The sequence below is a fragment of the Misgurnus anguillicaudatus genome, chromosome 20 (genome assembly GCF_027580225.2).
Source record: "Misgurnus anguillicaudatus chromosome 20, ASM2758022v2, whole genome shotgun sequence".
NCBI lineage: Eukaryota > Metazoa > Chordata > Actinopteri > Cypriniformes > Cobitidae > Misgurnus > Misgurnus anguillicaudatus.
This window is the reverse complement of record NC_073356.2, coordinates 12631971-12651086: the sequence shown is the minus strand read 5'-3', so window position 1 is coordinate 12651086 and position 19116 is coordinate 12631971. Positions and strand designations below refer to the sequence as shown.

Sequence of the window (19116 nt, the reverse complement as noted above, 5' to 3'; positions counted from 1 at the left end):
CAGGGGCGCAACCAGGACCATCGATTGCTATAGGCAGACTAGTCGGTTGCCTAGGGCGACAAATGTGTTGGGGGCGCTCTCTGTTGGGAGGGGAGTTGCGTTACGTTCAGCTCAGCTGTGCTCAGCTGCTGGTGCGTTGATCTAAAATGAAGCAGTCCACTAAATCTTCTGCCGCACAGGGACAAAAACGGAGACACGATGAAGATAAGAAGAAAGCTCAGGTAATGTTAAGGGCCAATCTCGTTTCTCTGTCTTACCCCTTCCCCTTTGTCTTCGTCTTCCTTGCCCCTCGAAACCGGGGAAAGGGGTAAAACAGATCGTTCGTCTAAAAAATGAGACACCATTCGATTACCGTTTGCGTCACTTTCCCTTGCCGCTAACCGGCTGCTACGTAAACAGACAAGCGTTGACAAACAAAGAAGATGCTGTAGCCGTTGTCTCAGGTTGTGGTATCGATTGCCTGAGCAGAGCTCAACAAATAGCGCAAAACTTAGCTGCTAGCTAGCGCCTTAACTAGCGATTCAAATCAAAAACATTACAATTAAAACCGCTTGAACATTTTATTAAAAGTATCATAAAACGTGTGTCATAATATAATCTCAATTAAACTGCAGAAAATAACGTTACTTTCATGTTTGCGACTCCTTGACAGTTCGACGTTCATCAATAAAACGTCTTGATGCCGGCTCTCCTGAGAAATTCTTACGTTAATGTTTACCCCTCTCTTTCAAGTGTGGTCATTATCACACTTCGTTTCAAGGGCTATGTATCTCTACGCCTTGGCCCTAGCCCTTGATCAAACTGAGAATTGAGACACCACTTCGCCTCACATGAACGCGCAAAACCGAGGTGAAGGGGTAAGGGGAAGGGGTAAGACAGAGAAATGAGACGCACTCTAAGTCTTCTCATTAGTGCTGTGACGGATCGCAGTTGATCCGTGATCTGAACGTTCGGCTCGCATGCAATTCGCGGATTAATACGCAAGTTTAAATTGAAAAAAGTTTATCATTTGCACGTGTTTAGAAGACTTGCAAATGTTAAAATTCAAGTGATTTTAAACAATTTAACCATAAAAAGGCGCTAAAGTGAGCAGCTTTCTGTACGCACATGCAGTTGAATGTGTCCGGTCCAGCTGGCTCTCCTGATTTTGCCAAGTGGTTGATGTCCTCAGGGCAACATTATGTTGACCCTGGGACAACATTTCAATCAACCAATCAGAAATAAGTTTAAAGTTTGTTTTAAGTTTAAGCTTACAACCAGGATTAGCTGTTTCTAGACCATTGTTTTTCACTTATCATGTCCCTCTGATTTTAGGGTTTGGTTATGGTTAGGGTTGGGGTTTGGGGTGGGTTTAGGTTTTATTTAGAAAAATGTTGTCCTTGGGTCAACACAATATGTTGCCCTGAGGACATCAACCACTTGACAAAATCAGTTTGAGCCGGTCCAGCTCCAGTCAGTCAGATGTGATCATCTATGCCCTTCAAAGATCAGAACTCTTGATGTGTAAACTTTAGAGAGAGTTGCGCTACTGTGTCTCATATTGTTTGGAATTTCCCCTCCGTCTGTGTGTGTGCACGTTTAAGGGCACTCAAAAGTGGACACACTGAGAGACGCGTTTCATAAAACAAGCGAACATAAAATCTTTCTGTTCTTGACAGGGCACATACAAACAAAAATATCTAAAGTAATATCCCAAAGTGTTTATTTCTTAAGTTTATGTATAGATTTGAGTCAAAAACGAGGTCCAAGTTTATCTTAAAGAGACAGTCACCTCAAGTAACCTACTTAAGTCTGTGTCATTAATGTTAATCAAACAACCCAAGACAAAGAGAAGATCACTTCTGCAGCTCTAAAAAATAATAATTATATTTAATTTGTATAAAAAAGACAGTGTTATTATTCATTTGATTTGACTTCTGTAACTTATGCTAATTTTAGACCTTACTTAGGGGCCAGTCACACCAAAAGCGTTTATGGCAGTTGCAGGTGCCTTTTTTGAATGATATTCTATGGGCAGGGCGCGTTTGCGCGCTGTTTATGGGCGGCGAGCGCCTTACGTTTTTTTGCCGCCTGCCGCGCACGCGTTTTTGAAGGAGCGATGAGAGCGGAGAAGCGCCCGACGTCATTCGCGTCTTTCCATTGTCCAATCGAATGAGGGGAGAGGCCGGCCTTACGTTGTGGTGAGGGAAGTTTACAGTTGCTTTGAAGAACCGGACTCCACTCGCTCACTCTCTCCTGCGTGTTTGTGCACCTCTCACCCTCAAACAAGGTCAGAGCAAGCGTCCTCTTTTTAAAGTTTCTGCTAATATGACAGTTAACAGCAAAAGAGCGCTCATGCTTCAATATTTGATTGACAAGACAGCTGACTCGATGGTTGCTTAGCAATATGAAAAGCCGCGTCGCACTGTTCTTTTTTTAAAAAAGGCAGTGCGTCGCGCCTTGCGTTTGCAAGCGTTTAAAGCGCTTTTGGTGTGACTGGCCCCTTAATGTGCAACTTTCTTCTTTTTTTATAAATGTTTGTAATTTCTTTATCTGTGCCTCAAAAATCACAAATCCGAACCGTGGGGGGGCACAAAACTCAATCTCGCCTAGGGCAACCAAAGAGCTTGAGCCGGCCCTGGGCGCAACATTTTTAAAACAGCAATTTCTGCATTTAAATAGAGTTAAAACAATGCTCCCCCCCGTCTTCTTTTTCGTTGGATAACTCCTCTCCTGGGGATCATGGGATAGCAAAGTGTCCATTGAATGAACACTTTGGGATCTTACCGGAAGTAGTAGGTCATCTGGGTATTTTTCGCCTATTGTTTTTGAATACTATGAATTCGGCCATACTACTCGCCCGGCCTACTGCTTTATTGTATGAAAGTAGGCAGTTTCAGACACAGCCTCAAACTTTTCTTCTACACTTACTTTCTGTCTGTTGTATATTCAAACCTGTTCCACACTCACATTGGGAAGTATTGTCAGTTTAATCTGCGCCCGAGCGTTCATAATCATTGTTTCATGTTATGGACCTTTGTGGCTGTTCTTGGATTAATGCTTTTGGATTTTCCTTTTGTCTTGTTTGCCTGTTTGTTTTTAAATACACTTCTGAATTTGGAATGTATTCCCAGACTCGCCCGTTACATAAACCGGAATACAGCGAAAGTTTATTTCATCAAGAACCATTGATCCAGCAGTTTACTTTACTACAACTATGTCAAGGTAACTCGCCCACTGAATCTTTCGTCGAGGAGATTTGTAACCTGTGCTACCAGGTAAAATTTAATAACACTGCTTTGAAGGACATTTTTCGATTTGGCCCTAAAGAGATTATGAGTTATCTGATGCCTGAAAGCTGTAAATTAGAAACCTTAATGGAATATATTGACTATGCTTTACTGTTAAGTGGTTCTCCCTTCTTTGTTACAAAACCCGAGATGGTTCATGCCATGTCTATGGGGATTGACTCCCTTTTGGAGCCAGCCTCTAGTGGCCCATCAATGAATTGCAGTTTTGTTGCCCTATTCTAATGATTTAAGCACAAGAAAGGACTTTTTCTTTTGTAACCAACACTGACGTGCATAACACATCAGTCAATAGCAAATCTGTAAATATTTATGTTACTAAATATTTTTTACTTTAATTTTTTCAAAACAAAATATTTTGTTAATATTTAAAGAGTTTTTAATAGATAAAATATAACATTTTTACTATGGTTTATCACAAATAAACAGTTTTTGCTACACTTAAGCCCTTTTCACACAGGCATTCTGGAATACACGGAAATGCACCCTGGATTTTTCCAGGATCGTTTGATTTTTTGTTTATTCACACTGCCATGATTTGCCGGCATCTGCTCGGTCCCGGAAAGACATGTGACCTGTTTAAAGTCCTGCCCTATCTTCTATGCAGCGTCTGAAGTTTGCATATTATTTATATTTCTCTCTCCAGAAACCACTCACATGCATTTTTGTTTATGATAAGACTATAAAGGAGCGCGTGAATGCACAGTTCTATGCTGGTGAATGATCTTAGGTTCAGAATGGATATTTGACGAGCTCCCTGATCTCTGCTTTAATCCAGTTTACAGACATTTCTCACCGTGATTGTTAACTCTTTCCCCGCCAGCGTTTTAAAAAAAAAGTTGCCAGCCAGCGCCAGCATTTTTCATGATTTTCACAAAAGTTTAATGCCTTCCAGAAAAATGTTCTTCTTTAAATATATAAACAAACAATATATTAAATGAAAGATCCTCTGCTTTAAAAAAAAAACGTTTCATCCTACCTTCATTAGTTCTCTTTTTATCACCTCTCAAATATGGGTAGGTTTCTTCAAAAACACACAATTTTGAGCAAAAAGCTGAGATAATTCCATTTTTGTGAAGGACTTTTAATAGAGATCAGATGCAGAGCGATCCTTATAACATACACAGAGTTTTTCCTCTTTCACGTGAGGTGAAAGAGTTTATATGCATTTAAAACCCCCGTTTTGAGGAGCTGAACGATATATCTTGTTGGGATGACGTGCGGGCATTTTAGTTTATTATAAGCTCAAATGAGCACGTGACGTGAGGTGATATTCTTTATGCTGCTAAATGATCTTCGCTTCAGCGCAGTAAGTGACGAGCTAACTTATATATCTACGTCAGTCCAGTTTGCTGACATTTCTCGTCGTGAATGTTGTATTGCATGTAAATCTCTCATTTTAAAGAGTTGAACCAACTTCATGTTGCTACGGCACGCGCGTCATTGTTTATGGTCTTATTTATAATTTCCTGATAACTGCTTCAATCTAGTTTGCGACATTTCTCGTCGTGAATGTTGATATGCATGTAAATGTCTCGTTTTAAAGAGCTGAACCATAACTATTGTTGTGATGACGGGTGCGGCCCCATACGACACGCCCATTACAGCATTGTTTCGGCTTTTTGTTCACATAGAGGGTTTTCCGTGTATCTTACTAGGTCTTCTTTCCAAGAAACGATCCCAGAAGATTCACACATAAGCTTGTCTGGCAATTTTACAGGTATTGTCTGGGACCAAAGATCTGTGTGAATGGGGTTTTAGTAAAAATAGTAATACAATGTAATCAACATTGGCCAAATTTTTTTTTACTCTTTAATTGTAATTAAACCATGGATAATTTTTTATAAAGGAAAATATACCATAAAACTTAAAAGTGTCAGTAAATTAAAAAACTAATACTTACTGGACTGGTATATAAAGAAGCAACTAAGGAAGTGCAAAACCATACTGTTAAACTGACCAATGTTTAAGATACGGCATTGTTTCTATAGCAACAAAAGCAGAAACTGATGATAACCCTCGATGTCTTAAATATACAGTATTTTGGCAACTGAATTATTTAGCTGTTGTTATAACGCTGAACACAGCATCATCACTCCATCTCAGTGTGAAATGCTAACACTCATACTGTGAAAATACACAACGCTACAATTGTTTTGGTGGCTTGATGCCAGTAATAGCTCACATATGTGTCACCACATGTTCTGGTGCTTGATAGGCTTCAGATGGTACATTTTCTGTTGAGGTAAAAGTGTTTCTTGTCAATCGGCAGTGTGATGTAGCTTCATTTGTAGATCTCTTTGGATAAAAGCATCTGCTGAATGGCTAAATGCAATGTAAATGTCAATGTCTATATTTATTATGTAAGATAATTGTTGAAGGCCAAAACTCTACAGAAGACACAATATGAAGAGACTATCTTTCATAATAAAGATCGAATGACAGAAAGTAAAACAGTGTAGTTATATGTGGATTATGATTATGGGAGAAGAGGATGTGCTATTCTCAAGTACATTTTACCTTTATTTAATTTTTCTTTTTTTTAAACAGAAACACGTACAATGTAAGTGCTTTTCAATTAGACCTAAAGAATGGGTTGTTATCTATTCACTTGCACAGTAGAAAACAGTAACTGGGTTTTTTCATATAAAAGTGAAAAAATATGTGGTTTAATGTTTTACATTTAAATTGGAGATCTTAATTTAAGCAACAATGTACAGTATATTGAGGTATATTATCAATAAAGTCACAGCAGAAGAGGTTGTCAAGTGTCTTTTAAAGGTGCAGTGTGTAACTTTTAGACAGATCTAATGACAGAAATGTACTATTATATACATAACCATATTATCAGTGGTGTATAAAGACCAAAATAAACTTTTATGTGTTTATTACCTTAGAATGAGATGTTTTTATATACATACACCGCGGGTCCCCTTAAATGGAAGTCGCCATTTTTGCCGCCATGTTTCTACAGCAGCCCTAAATGGACAAACTGCTCTACAAAGCAAGTTTTATCACTACTGCATTTTCTTTTAGACAGCAACATGTTTGTCCTGTAGCGGCTACAGTAGCTTCTCTATGGTTTTTGGTGAACGGTGGTTTGAGAGGTTGGTTGCAATTCACAATCTCACTGCTAGATGGTGCTGAAATCTACACACTGCACCTTTAAGGACACACTATACACCAACATTAAGGATATATACTTAAAGGTGCTGTATGTAGTTTACAGCGGCCTCTAGCGGTGATGTTTTAGATTGCAACCAATAAGTTTACAAGCGCGTCCTCGAACTCATGAGCGACGGCCAGACTGACATTTAACACACCGGAGAAAGCATCACACAACATGCTGGAAACTCAGGTAAACTCCCACTGCAACGTTTAATTGACTGCATTTAGCCTGTTATGTGTGTTACTTACATTTACGGTAAGATAACGAAAACGATTAGTGAACTACACTGAACAATTTCAGTATTAACAGTAAAGCCCGGTATATACTGTGCTATTTAAAATAGTCCTTTAGGGTTGTTGCTTGCCACACTGTGCGATCAATATCGTAGTTTAGTCCATGTCACACTGTATAATCTCAGTTTCCATCAATGTCAGACTGTACGAGTTTAAAGACTTTTAAAAATCGGACGCATGCAAACAAACGCGTCCGCAGTTTTACGTCATCGATCGACGACGACTGGGCAAACACGCTAAAGCGAAGGCTAGCAAACCGAAATAACGTCTAAAAAACTAAAGCAGATAATAAAAATATATTTGACTTGCTTTGTAGTAAGGTTAGCTTACCTGTCCAAAAGGATGAAAGCAAACTCCGGATCCGTTTTTATACCCAAAACAAAGCGGAGGTTTCTCCATAATTCATATGCCCTGCCAATGTTAATCCGTGTTTTTGTCCTTGGTTGATCCGATTCACGTTTGGCCGAACTTCAGCAGATAACTTTTCTTCACAATATGTGGAGTTTGTGTTGGAGTCTGTGTTGTGCTGGGAGCAGGTCGTTTCAGTCTGTTATCAGACAGTATCGTCGCTGTTGAGCGCAAAGTCAGTAGACGAGGCGAGAGGCGAGTGGCTCGGGAGCGCGCATGCAGGTGACGTCACTGGATTTCGCGCCAAATCCGGCCCGGTACTTTCACATAAAAATAATAATATTTTTTTTCAGAGGTAATAGCAAAACCCGCAAAGTGGATCATTTTAATGTGAGATTACAACACATTCGCACAAAGGCAATTGAAAATGGATTAGTTTAAGTAGAAACGTGACGTACAGAACCTTTAATTATAAATATTTTAAAATCGCTAAAAGCATCCATCTGTTTGAAGATATAGTCTCTGAAAAAAGTTCATATTCAGTATGTGCTTTAGTACCATCAATAAAGAAATCCAGGTAAGCTAATATTGTACTGCACTTGAAAATATGTAATGAAGGTTCATGCAATGACACACCAAAATGTCCTTAATCTTTTCACTTCAATGACTACAAAACATACTGTCATTTTCATCAAAACCGAAAAGTCTAAAAAGAGCATGAATGTATCTAATTATTCAGACTTCAGTTTTGTGGATCTCTCACAATGCCATACAGACTTTACAAAGAGATTTTATAGTGTGTACACTAGAACATGACATGATAGAAAACCCACAGCATTTCACATTTTTGGCAGTGTATATTATGCAAATTTTATTTTGGGGTTAACTATTTCTTTAAAGATACAGGACAAAAAACAGCAGTTTTGTGTGGGAAGATTATTTTACATTATGACTATATAAGTGGACCTCATTCAAATCTAATGACAAAATCTTACTGACTTGAATGCTACTAAACTGAATACTTTCAAATCTGATGTTTCTTATATTTCAAATGTTTTACTCCACGTGCAATGTAAAATGAGTCATGTTAAGCTAATGGTCGATGCTAAAACTAATGTTCTGATTGTAATGACCAACCCGTGAGCAACCCTACAGGAGGTAAATGAGAAATCAGTCCTGTATGATTTACAATACAGCAGAAACAACTGACGGCTGATGAACTGACTGATGAGCTCCATTCTCACCCATGATCACAGAACATACAGTCAACAGTCAATAACATCATGCTGCTCACACAGGTGCATTTGTTTGTATCTGTGAAACTCATAATTTGCCTTATTCCAGCATTATTTATATTATTATTATCAAATAAAATTATATAAATATAAAATGTTTTATCTACATATCTCTATACACTCACCTAAAGGATTATTAGGAACACCATACTAATACTGTGTTTGACCCTCTTTCGCCCTCAGAACTGCCTTAATTCTACGTGGCATTGATTTAACAAGGTGCTGAAAGCATTTTTTAGAAATGTTGGCCCATATTGAAAGGATAGCATCTTGCAGTTGATGGAGATTTGTGGGATGCACATTCAGGGCACGAAGCTCCCGTTTCAACACCACATACCAAAGATGCTCTATTGGGTTGAGATCTGGTGACTGTGGGGGCCATTTTAGTAAAGTGAACTCTTTGTCATGTTCAAGAAACAAATTTAAAATGATTCGAGCTTTGTGACATGGTGCATTATCCTGCTGGAAGTAGCCATCAGAGTATGAGTACATGGTGGTCATAAAGGGATGGAGATGGTCAGAAACAATGCTCAGGTAGGAGGTGGCATTTAAACGATGCCCAATTGGCACTAAGGGGCTAAAGTGTGCCAAGAAAACATCCCCCACACCAATACACCACCATCACCAGCCTGCACAGTGGTAACAAGGCATGATGGATCCATGTTCTCATTCTGTTTACACCAAATTCTGACTCTACCATCTGAATGTCTCAACAGAAATGGAGACTCATCAGACCAGGCAACATTTTTCCAGTCTTCAACTGTCCAATTTTGGTGAGCTCGTGCAAATTGTAGCCTCTTTTTCCTATTTGTAGTGGAGATGAGTGGTACCCGGTGGGGTCTTCTGCTGTTGTAGCCCATTCGCCTCAAGGTTGTGCGTGTTGTGGCTTCACAAATGCTTTGCTGCATACCTCGGTTGTAACGAGTGGTTATTTCAGTCAAAGTTGCTCTTCTATCAGCTTGAATCAGTCGGCCCATTCTCCTCTGACCTCTAGCATCAACAAGGCATTTTCGCCCACAGGACTGCCGCATACTGGATGTTTTTCCCTTTTCACACCATTCTTTGTAAACTCTAGAAATGGTTGTGCGTGAAAATCCCAGTAACTGAGCAGATTGTGAAATACTCAGACCGGCCACGCTCAAAATTGCTTAAATCATCTTTCTTTACCATTCTGACATTCAGTTTGGAGTTCAGGAGATTGTCTTGACCAGGACCACACCCCTAAATGCATTGAAGCAACTGCCATGTGATTGGTTGATTAGATAATTGCATTAATGGGAAATTGAACAGGTGTTCCTAATAATATTTAGGTGAGTGTATACATCTATATAGACGTGGAAAAAATAAGAGACCACTCCAGTTTATTCTCTCAAAAATACAAACATGTACATACATGTAGCGCATATAATAACAAGTGCTGCCAGTGATCTGCCTTTATCTCAACACTCATATGTCATCACCCGACCGACGCCACTTTATCATTACAAAACAAATCAAAGAACTGACCCAGGAGAAGGGAAAGCCATGCTTATGCGAACTTCCGCCCCACCCATTTCCAACAGTAAAACAAAGCTATTTTGGGACAATGCAACTCTCACCCCCTGCATTCAGATATTAGCTCCCCATTGTGGTAATATAATCTTTATCATACAGCTACAAAATGACTCACGCTATAATCCAACCTCAACCGGTCTCTCCATTAAACCCAGATTTCCCAGGCACAATGTAGATCTGGGCAACCAGCTGTTTCCTCTTTTCCTGAAAGTGATGAGATTTTATACAAGCAATACAAGGTGTGTCCCATGTGGCCATACCTGTTGATGCTTCTCAAACTCCAGCTTGATGGGAGATTTGATACAGTTGCAGGTGTCGTGGTAGGTCTGTTTAAGAGCGAGATCCATCAGGTGTTTGTGATAGGCCCCAGCCACATTTCCACAGATAAAGATGATGATGTTGGCCAAGATCTAGATAGACATAAAAACAATGGATATATTAAATATTTAGTGATATACTAACAAGGTGACTCAGTGTGTAATCAATACAGCATTGGCACACATTAAAAAACATAGTGATGATGCACTAAATCGACCCATAGGCACAGGAAGAGCTTACTCTCAGACTACAAACACTTCAGGTAAGTATGCACAGCAGTCCAAATGGATTTTGATTGAGTTTCAAATACAAAGAAAGAGCACATTACCGTAAGACACAATCAGCATAAAGATCAAGACAGGGACTGTGGGTCTTTTATTGATTTAAAAGATATCGATCTTCAGGAAAAGTGAATCTGTGTAGTTCAGTTTCTTTATTTTTAAATTCTGACTTTTCATTATTTGCAATGTTGCAACTGTTTACTCTGTCTTGTCCAAAAAAAGTGGATTTGTTCCAGAAGTTTAGGTTTTTACTAAAAAAGCTTGCATACACTTAAAGGGTTTTGCAGCGAAATGATCACTGAACCTAAATTTAAAACATTTACAATTTACAAGAAACTCACTTAAGCACTATTCGGACGGGATTAGTTTTCCAAATGACGTTTGAGTTTCAACGTGTCCCCCCACGGCGTCTGTGATTTTATGTACCGATTCGGACGGGATTAAAATTTTCAGTCTATTCCAAAGATGGGAGTGTCTGTTTCATGTGTTTGGGCGTTGCAGAAGATCCTTTGCTCTGGATACGCGTGTTTGTAATGTTTAATATTTTGCTTTAAATGGAAAATTATTACAGAACATGTAATTTATTAATTTAACTTTAACAAATCAAAAGAACTTATACAAATCCTACTAAAGTAGCCTACATGTTTTATATAACTGGCTGCTTATAAACCCAAAGAAATGAAGAAATAATGATTAAAACAATTTATTATCTTTATTTAATAACAATACAATTTTTTCAGTTTTTAATTACAAAGTTGTTTATACACTGTAAACAATTTCTGTAGAAATTACAGTATTACTGGGTAGTACTGGCAACTAGCTGCCAGTAACTTACTGTAGAGTTCACATATATGTTATTTATTGGCAACAGTATGTTCAAAGTAAAATGAACATGAAACATTTTCAGTCTTTATCTTCTACAGTTAGTTACTGGCAACCAGCTGCATAATTACAGCTAATTTTTTACAGTGTATGTTTCCTGTATTTTTTGCAGACGTTATTTTTTTGCAACCACAGCTGCTAGTTTTTACGGTATAAACAACAGCTTTCTTACAATATTAACTCTTTCCCTGCCATTGACGAGATATCTCGTCAATCAAGAGAAAACGCTTCCCCGCCAATGACGAGTATTTCCGTCTTTCCGCAATACCGCTATTATCCACTAGGGCGCAACTTTTTAAAACCGGAAGTATTGCCCTCTGGCAAGCTGCTGCATGTCCGTGTCTGTTTTAATGGTCGCTCTGAATGGGATCTCTATGAAAAGTCCGTCACAAAAATGGAATTATCTCTGCTTTTTGCTCAAAATGTTGTGTTTTTGCAGAAACCTACCCATATTCAAAAGCTGATTACAAAAGAACTACTGAAGGTAGGATGAAACGTCTTTTTTTTCCATTTGAAAGCAGAGGGTCTGTTCTTTCATTTGGTATATTGTATGTTTATATATTTGAAGAAGAACATTTCTGGAAGGCATTAAACTTTTGTGAAAATCATGAAAAACGCTGGCGCTGGCTGGCAACTTTTTAAAAAAACGGTGGCGGTGAAAGAGTTAAAGGAATACTCCAGACAAATATCAAAATTACCCCATGATGTACTCAGCCTCAAGCAATCCGAGATACATATGTCCATTATCTTTCAGACAAACATATTTTTTTCAGAGTTATTTTAGTAAATGTCCTTTTCCAAGCTTTATAATGGTAGATAACAGGGATCAGGGAACTTCTGAGTTTGAAGCCCAAAAACTGCATCCATCCTTTAGGGGTTGTGCACACCAAAACTTTTAAACGCGGCTGAAACGCCTGGACAACACCGAATGCCAGCTGTTCTTCAGCCGAGCGCTTTGGTAGCTCCCATACGTCAGCTGTGAGACGTTTGGTTGCTGTGATACTTGTCCTGCCCCTCCTCCACTGTGATTGGACGGCCGTGTGAGAACTGACATTGAGGAGCGGAGCTTTACATCCAAAGTTGAACATTTTTCAAACACCCGGCACTCAGCGCTAAACGTGGAAAAACCGCTGGGTGCCGGTTTTCAGCGTGGAAGAAAACCGCTTATTTGAGAAACGCAGAGCTTCCATTGGAAACAATTGAAAACATACGCCGGCCGCGGGCGCAAAAGCTTTGGTGTGCAAGCCCCCTTACAGAAGTAATCCACACGGCTCCAAGGGGTTAATAAAGGTTTTCTGCAGGTAATCTTTGCAATAGGGATTTTTTATTACAAAATTACATTGCCTACCCCCAAAAGACCTTTATTAACCCCTTGGAGCTGTGCAGGTTATTTCTGTGAAGGATGATTTTTGGTAGCCTGGGTGCTAGCCGATCTTAGCCCCGCCCACAACATTTTGAGAACGGGAAGATCGGTCTGGGGTTTTTCCGTTGAGGAGCTACTATGCTAGACCCAAAGCTGGTCGAACCAATCAAATTGTCAGGGCGGGCTTTATACGATGATGGACAGATGATCAACACTAATGTAATCAACCACGTCACCAAAGAGCCCGTGTGTTGAATCTGTTTACAACGAAATGGCTGCCGCTGTAGAATTCAGATGTGTGGATTCTGACATTGAGTCTGTTCTAAAAGATATCGACAGAGCATTGATTTTAAAAGAGGAACAGAGAAACGCGAGCAAGGCATTTGTTGATCGGAAAGATGTTTTTGCCGTCCTTCTACGGGATTCGGCAAAAGCTGGTCGCAGTTATGAAGGACCAAGTTAAAGGAACAGTATGTAGGATTGTGGCCAAAACTGGTATTGCAATCACAGGGCTTGTGGCTGGAACTGGTACTGCAGTCACACGACTGGTGGCCAATACACAAAATGACAACATAAACATCAGTTGAGGACTGCAACTCCACTTTTTTAATGACGGTGTCCTGGCTGGACCACTGTTGTAAGTGATATATGCATTTGAAATGAAAATAATTTCTTAATGTCTAGTGACATATCAGGGCCATTTTATGATTCATTGATATACATTTCTTACATACTGTTCCTTTAAAGAAACAACTGAAATGGGTATCATGGTGATGCAACTCGGCGTGCACGGCGAGATGGATATAATTAGCTGTCGTTGCCAGCTTCTTTTCAGAAGCCCGGAATCGTGGCTGCTGAATAAATGGAGGGACATGCTAGGCTCCGATAATTTTCAAGCCAACGTATTGGGTATCGTCGTGGATGAAGTTCACCTAACGTACAAATGGTAAGAGATAGTCTTACTGTATGACTTAGTAAATACTTAATGTTGTGAAATAAATGAAATATTGTAAACATAGTAGGTGTTGATGTACGTTCGTTATCACAGACTTAGAATAATCACAATGTTGGTGTCATTTTAGCGAAATAACTAGCAGTTCGGTCAGGCTGCAAAAGACGTAATTTCAACATACGTCACACACTCCGTTGCTTTGATTGGTCGTAGGTCTATCCAATTGAGTGCAGAGGCATTTTTCGGTTGAGACACGCCCCATAATCATAGCCCAATGGAGCGGTATCAGACTCAAATTCTGACTAGAATTGAGTATGACAACGTCAGGCTAGATTTTTGGGCTTCATTTACTAAAATAACTGTGTAAAATAAATGTGTTTGTCTGAAAGATGATGGACATCTGTATCTCAGATTGCTTGAGAGTGAGTAAATCATGGGGAAATTTTGAGATTTAGCTTGAGTATCGCTTTAAAACTATTTTTCTTTTTTATTAACTGATAAATCAAACTTATTTTCACTGGTTATCAACATAATGCCACAATAGCCATTGATAGATCTCAGCTGCGTATTGAACCGGCAGCATGTTCCTCGTTGAGATGTCAATCTTCATATTTTTCTCTATTCGGTCCTCCACACAGACATCTAAGATTAGCAGACGTCTTAAGTGAGGTGAGCACAGTGAGTAACAGCTGAAGAGGTCATTAAGGTTTACCTTAGACTATTCAAAGTGTCTGACATTTTAAGTGATCCAACCCCCTGCTAATATCACCCACTGACATCATTAACAGATTAAACATCATCCACTGCTGCCTATTACACGACACTCTACAGTACGTCAATTAGCAAAACAGTCAATAAAAACACCCTAACACCCTTTACATCATACGAAGGCACATTGTTTGTCTTTTAGAAATTGACCATGACAGATCAAACGTCAGATGAGATTACTATTGAAGAACTGCTGTTTGGCCTTTAAACACTCCTCATGTTTAAAATTGGCGGTCAATGCAAACTATGTAAAGGTACGTTTTTCCAATACACTTTAATGACAAGTCTAATGGTCTTGAACAAACTCATGTAATCTTTAAATCAATATGCTCTTAAGATGCTGGGTTATTGAGTTGACCCATTAACCCAGCATTTTGGGTTGAAACAACCCAGCGTAGCATAAATTACAACCGAATCGGTTGGGTTCGTCCCTTTTTGACCCAACGCTGGGTTGAAAATAACCCAGTATTTTTTAAGAGTGCATGTAAAACTAACATTGGATTTGTATGTCCCTTAATGCCTACTTCCATATACTGCCTGCAAAAGCAGAAATATTCAGGTTTCGGACACAGACTCTCTCCCTCTATTTAAGGGCTCTTGCACCTGCCGGAGGGCACACCTGTATCTCACCAGGACAGTTTTATAGCACAGCTCCTCAGGGAGCAGCCGTAGTAAGCTATTCCTTTGTTTGTAATCACTGAATGAAAGGAAGAGGTCAGTCATGAAAGTTCAGTAACACTGGACTTTAATTACAACGCTTCTGATGGATTCTGACCCACACATATGCGACTTCATTATTTTTTCAGCCCCTCATTAACACGAGACCTTTGTTTGCCAAGCACATCCGGAAAGTAACGTACGAACTGGAGCCATTAATGGGGCGCAGAGTATGACCTGTGGTTTTTAAGTGCACCTAATTGAGGCTGTGATACTTTTAATAAGGAAACTATGAGAGCTTAATGTGAAGGGTCTTTATGGTTGGTTTTAATGAAGCTCTCCAACAGCTGGGTAAGTGTGCTGAGGTCTGAAAGAGGCAAAATTGCCTGGTGAGCTTCAGGGGCTTTTCGAGGTCTTACGATTTGACCGAACAACAACATAAAAACAATTTACATCTTACTGCCTCTTGATTCCTGAATGTAATGCTGCTGGCTCTCTGACAATCTGACAGCCAGTATTTTTGTGTTCTTGTGGACCATGTGACTCGATTGTTGCCTTGGTTACATGCGCTGGGTTTAGATCAGGTATGGAAAAAGATCTGCTTTAAAAATAAGAAAGGTTCTGAAAAATCAATAGATAGGTGGGCATAAATTATTATTTAAGAGGTATATAAAACACCAGTAAGAGAGCATGCTCTTCTTCTTCGAGGGCCAGATTTAAAAATTGTAAATATGATATGGGCCAAACTTTTACCCCTATTTTACCTTTTATTTTTTTTTTAGCTATTATCTAATATTTTTATTAATTATGTTATAACTTATGTTGTTTTTGTTACTTTTTGTTTTAGGTCATATATTAAAGAACATGCATTTTTAAAGATGATGCACGCATCTTGTATCCAGTATTTTGCCTTTTAATTACTGAAAAATCATATTTTCTTTTAAGAACAATTGCAGTTTAACACAGTGATGGCCATTTTCCAGTAATTTAATATTCGAATATTTAAGCTAATAATGAACGAATATTCGAATATTCGTTTATTTAAATTACGTTAATTAAGACATACGCAAGACGTGTTTTGTATTTTTCATTTTGTCACAATTTCACAGAAGGCGTATAATTAGGAAATATCCACAACAAGCTAAGCTTATATTCTGTATATATGTATGTATGTATGTATGTATTTTTAAGTTGAAAACATTGTAAAAAAATATATTTGTACAATTCTTCTTAAAAAAAAATAGCCTACAGAAAAATGGTGTTAAAACCCGCGTGGAGCGAAGTCTGAGTCAAATAGTTTCAAGTCGGTCTACGAATTCAGTACTGTTTTATCTTACAGAAATTATATTATACCAAATATAATACCCAAACACAAGTGAAGTTTAAAGTTTGAGGACTTGACAAAGTACGATATCATCATAGACTCAAAACACCAATGAAGAACCCGGAGCGAACGAAAAACATAGACTACATAACAGACGCTCGGTCGGCATATGAATATCTTCTCTGTTTAGTTTGACATGTTTTTGTGAAGAAAAACAACCAAATTTAGTCTACCTGCTCCGGTGAAAGCCTGTTCTTCTGACTACAATAATGCCGGGCTGCGGAGAAAACTCTGCTCCGCGGTGGTTTCCGGTAAAAACAACAGACGGATCTAAGAATATCTGAATTTATCATTATTTTACAAATAACGTAAGCTGGCTCGATACCTTATTGCTGACTGTGCAAAGTTACAAGCTTAATTTAACAACACAAAGACGGGGCTATTATTGTTTGCTTTTAAACAGCCATGTGCAGTTATCCGGTTCATTTTCAAAAGAGCACCACATATAATAAATGTTCTCCGTTTCATTTCGTTCTCAGTGTCTGTTTCGTTATTAACAAAATAAAAGATAAAATTTTAAAATAAGATTAAAAATAAACGAGGCATTAGTGTCTTATCTAACAAAACGATTGTCATTTTTGACAAGAAAAGTGGCAAATCTGCACTTTTAGAGCACAACTTCTCGTCTAGATCTGGTCGTGATGCGCCAGGTGACCCCACGCAATACGTCATGACGTCAAGAGGTCACAGAGGACGAACGCGAAACTCCGCCACTGTGTTTACAAGTGTGTTGAAAGAGGACCGTTCCTACGTTGTTGTATGTCAACTGATACTAATTAATGTCTTTGTGTCAGTTTATTGTTTACAATGATTCGCAAATGTGCGTTTTATATATGTAACACGTGACCTCCCTACGTCACTACGCATTTACGTTAGGTCGCGCTGGACCGGACCTGGACAGATTTTGTGGTTTAAAGGAGCATATTTTTTATTTTTCTTGTCAAAAATGACAGTCGTTTCGCTAGATAAGACCCTTATGCCTCGTTTGGGATTGTTTATGGTCCTTTGAAGCTCCGTTGAAAAAAACTGTTACGTGTTGGGTTGGGTGTTAAGTGTTGGTGTCTATTAAAGTCCATTAAAATGAGAAAAATCTTGCAATGTTTTCCTCGAAAACATAAATTCTTCTCGACTGAACAAAGAAAGACATCAACATTTTGGATGACATGGTGGTGAGTAAATTATCTGGATTTTTCTTTTAAGAAAATTGAATATTCCTTTAATAGTTCAACAATGAACATTGCACAAAAAAGTGTGAGTGTAAATAATCAACACGTATTTTTGTATAGCACTATGCAGAGCTCTTAAACTTTTGTTTATAACTGTTTAACATTCATCAATTGTAAAAAATTTAAGTATTCACAAAATATAGACAGTCTTCTCTAAAATTAACTAAAATTGCACTTCCTGTTTTCTTTTTTAACTCTTTTCCCGCCATTGACGAGTTAACTCATCGATTAAAAGAAAAGGCTTCCCTGCCAAATGACGAGTTTTTCCAGCAATCCGTATTCCAGTTAATATCCACCAGGGGTGCGTTTCCTGAACAACGACGTAACTCCCTGCTATACCAACATAGTACGATGCATAGTTGGAGAAACTAACTACTTTGTCATGACTGTTTCCCGAAAGCATAGTAACTTTGTCGCACATTCGTCGTTTGAACGATGTTGGTTTAACAACACAGTTGATGATGTCAGGTAGAAGGTGAAGTACTAATTAATCTGTGCAAATCTATTTAATTTCAGATTATTGCTGTAAATAACATATATTGCATTGGAAGACATTTTGTTATCGTGATATAGTTTTCTGTTGTTTATTTTCAAGATATTTAATTCATGCGCAAGTTCCCTCATACGTCACTCCTCCCAGGGATTCCCCAGGGTCTTAAAACTCGTACGACTGCAAACACGTGCAGTTTTCAAATGCAGCGCTTTAATAAGTTTAACAAACTTAAAGACGTAATATAAAATGTGTATATATTTAGAATGATGGATATAGACTGCACTACATGTTTTTTGCTTATTTTGTTCAAAATCATGATCAACGTAAGTCTACATATTATAATAACAAGGAACTATGCTTCTAACCACAGGTGAAGAGCTGTCATTTAAACCACACAAGTTTGCGATGCAGCTTGCAAATGTTCGTTTGAACTATGGTTTCGGGAAACACCAAATCCTTGACCTTCGTCAGTAACGACGAAACTTACGACAGTAGTTGGCTAACGATGCTTTTGGGAAACGCACCCCAGGATATTACCAAATGTATAAAACCCGGAAGCAACCCCTTAGGGCAAACAATAAGAACTCTGTGTATGTTTTAATCATCTCTCTGAATCTGATCTTTATCAAAAGTTCTTTACAAAAATGCAATTATCTCTTGCAGTTCTTGCCAGCTTGCGTGCATGATGTCATTAAGGTAAAATAGGGCCATATGAAATCCTAAAATTCATATTATAAAACGGCTCGTTCTGGTTCTTCATTCTGATTGGTTGAAACACGTTCTAAGCCGTGATAAAATACACCGGTAAACCCACGGTTCAGACCGCATCACAAGTATCACTGCGCC

The 19116-nt window shown here is 38.6% G+C and overlaps 1 protein-coding gene across 5 annotated transcripts in view; it reads right to left on the bottom strand.

Annotated features, from left to right (window-relative positions):
* Window positions 1-19116, bottom strand: part of adcy2b (adenylate cyclase 2b (brain)) — a 99903-nt gene that overhangs the window by 42022 nt on the left and 38765 nt on the right. For all 5 annotated transcript variants that reach the window (XR_008648102.2, XR_008648101.2, XM_073858118.1 and 2 more), the window contains exon 4: window positions 10207-10356. Coding sequence is in view for 3 of the 5 variants with exons in the window: in XM_073858118.1 (XP_073714219.1) it covers window positions 10207-10356 (150 nt within the window). In the remaining 2 variants the exon portion in view is untranslated. The remainder of the gene's footprint in view (window positions 1-10206; window positions 10357-19116) is intronic.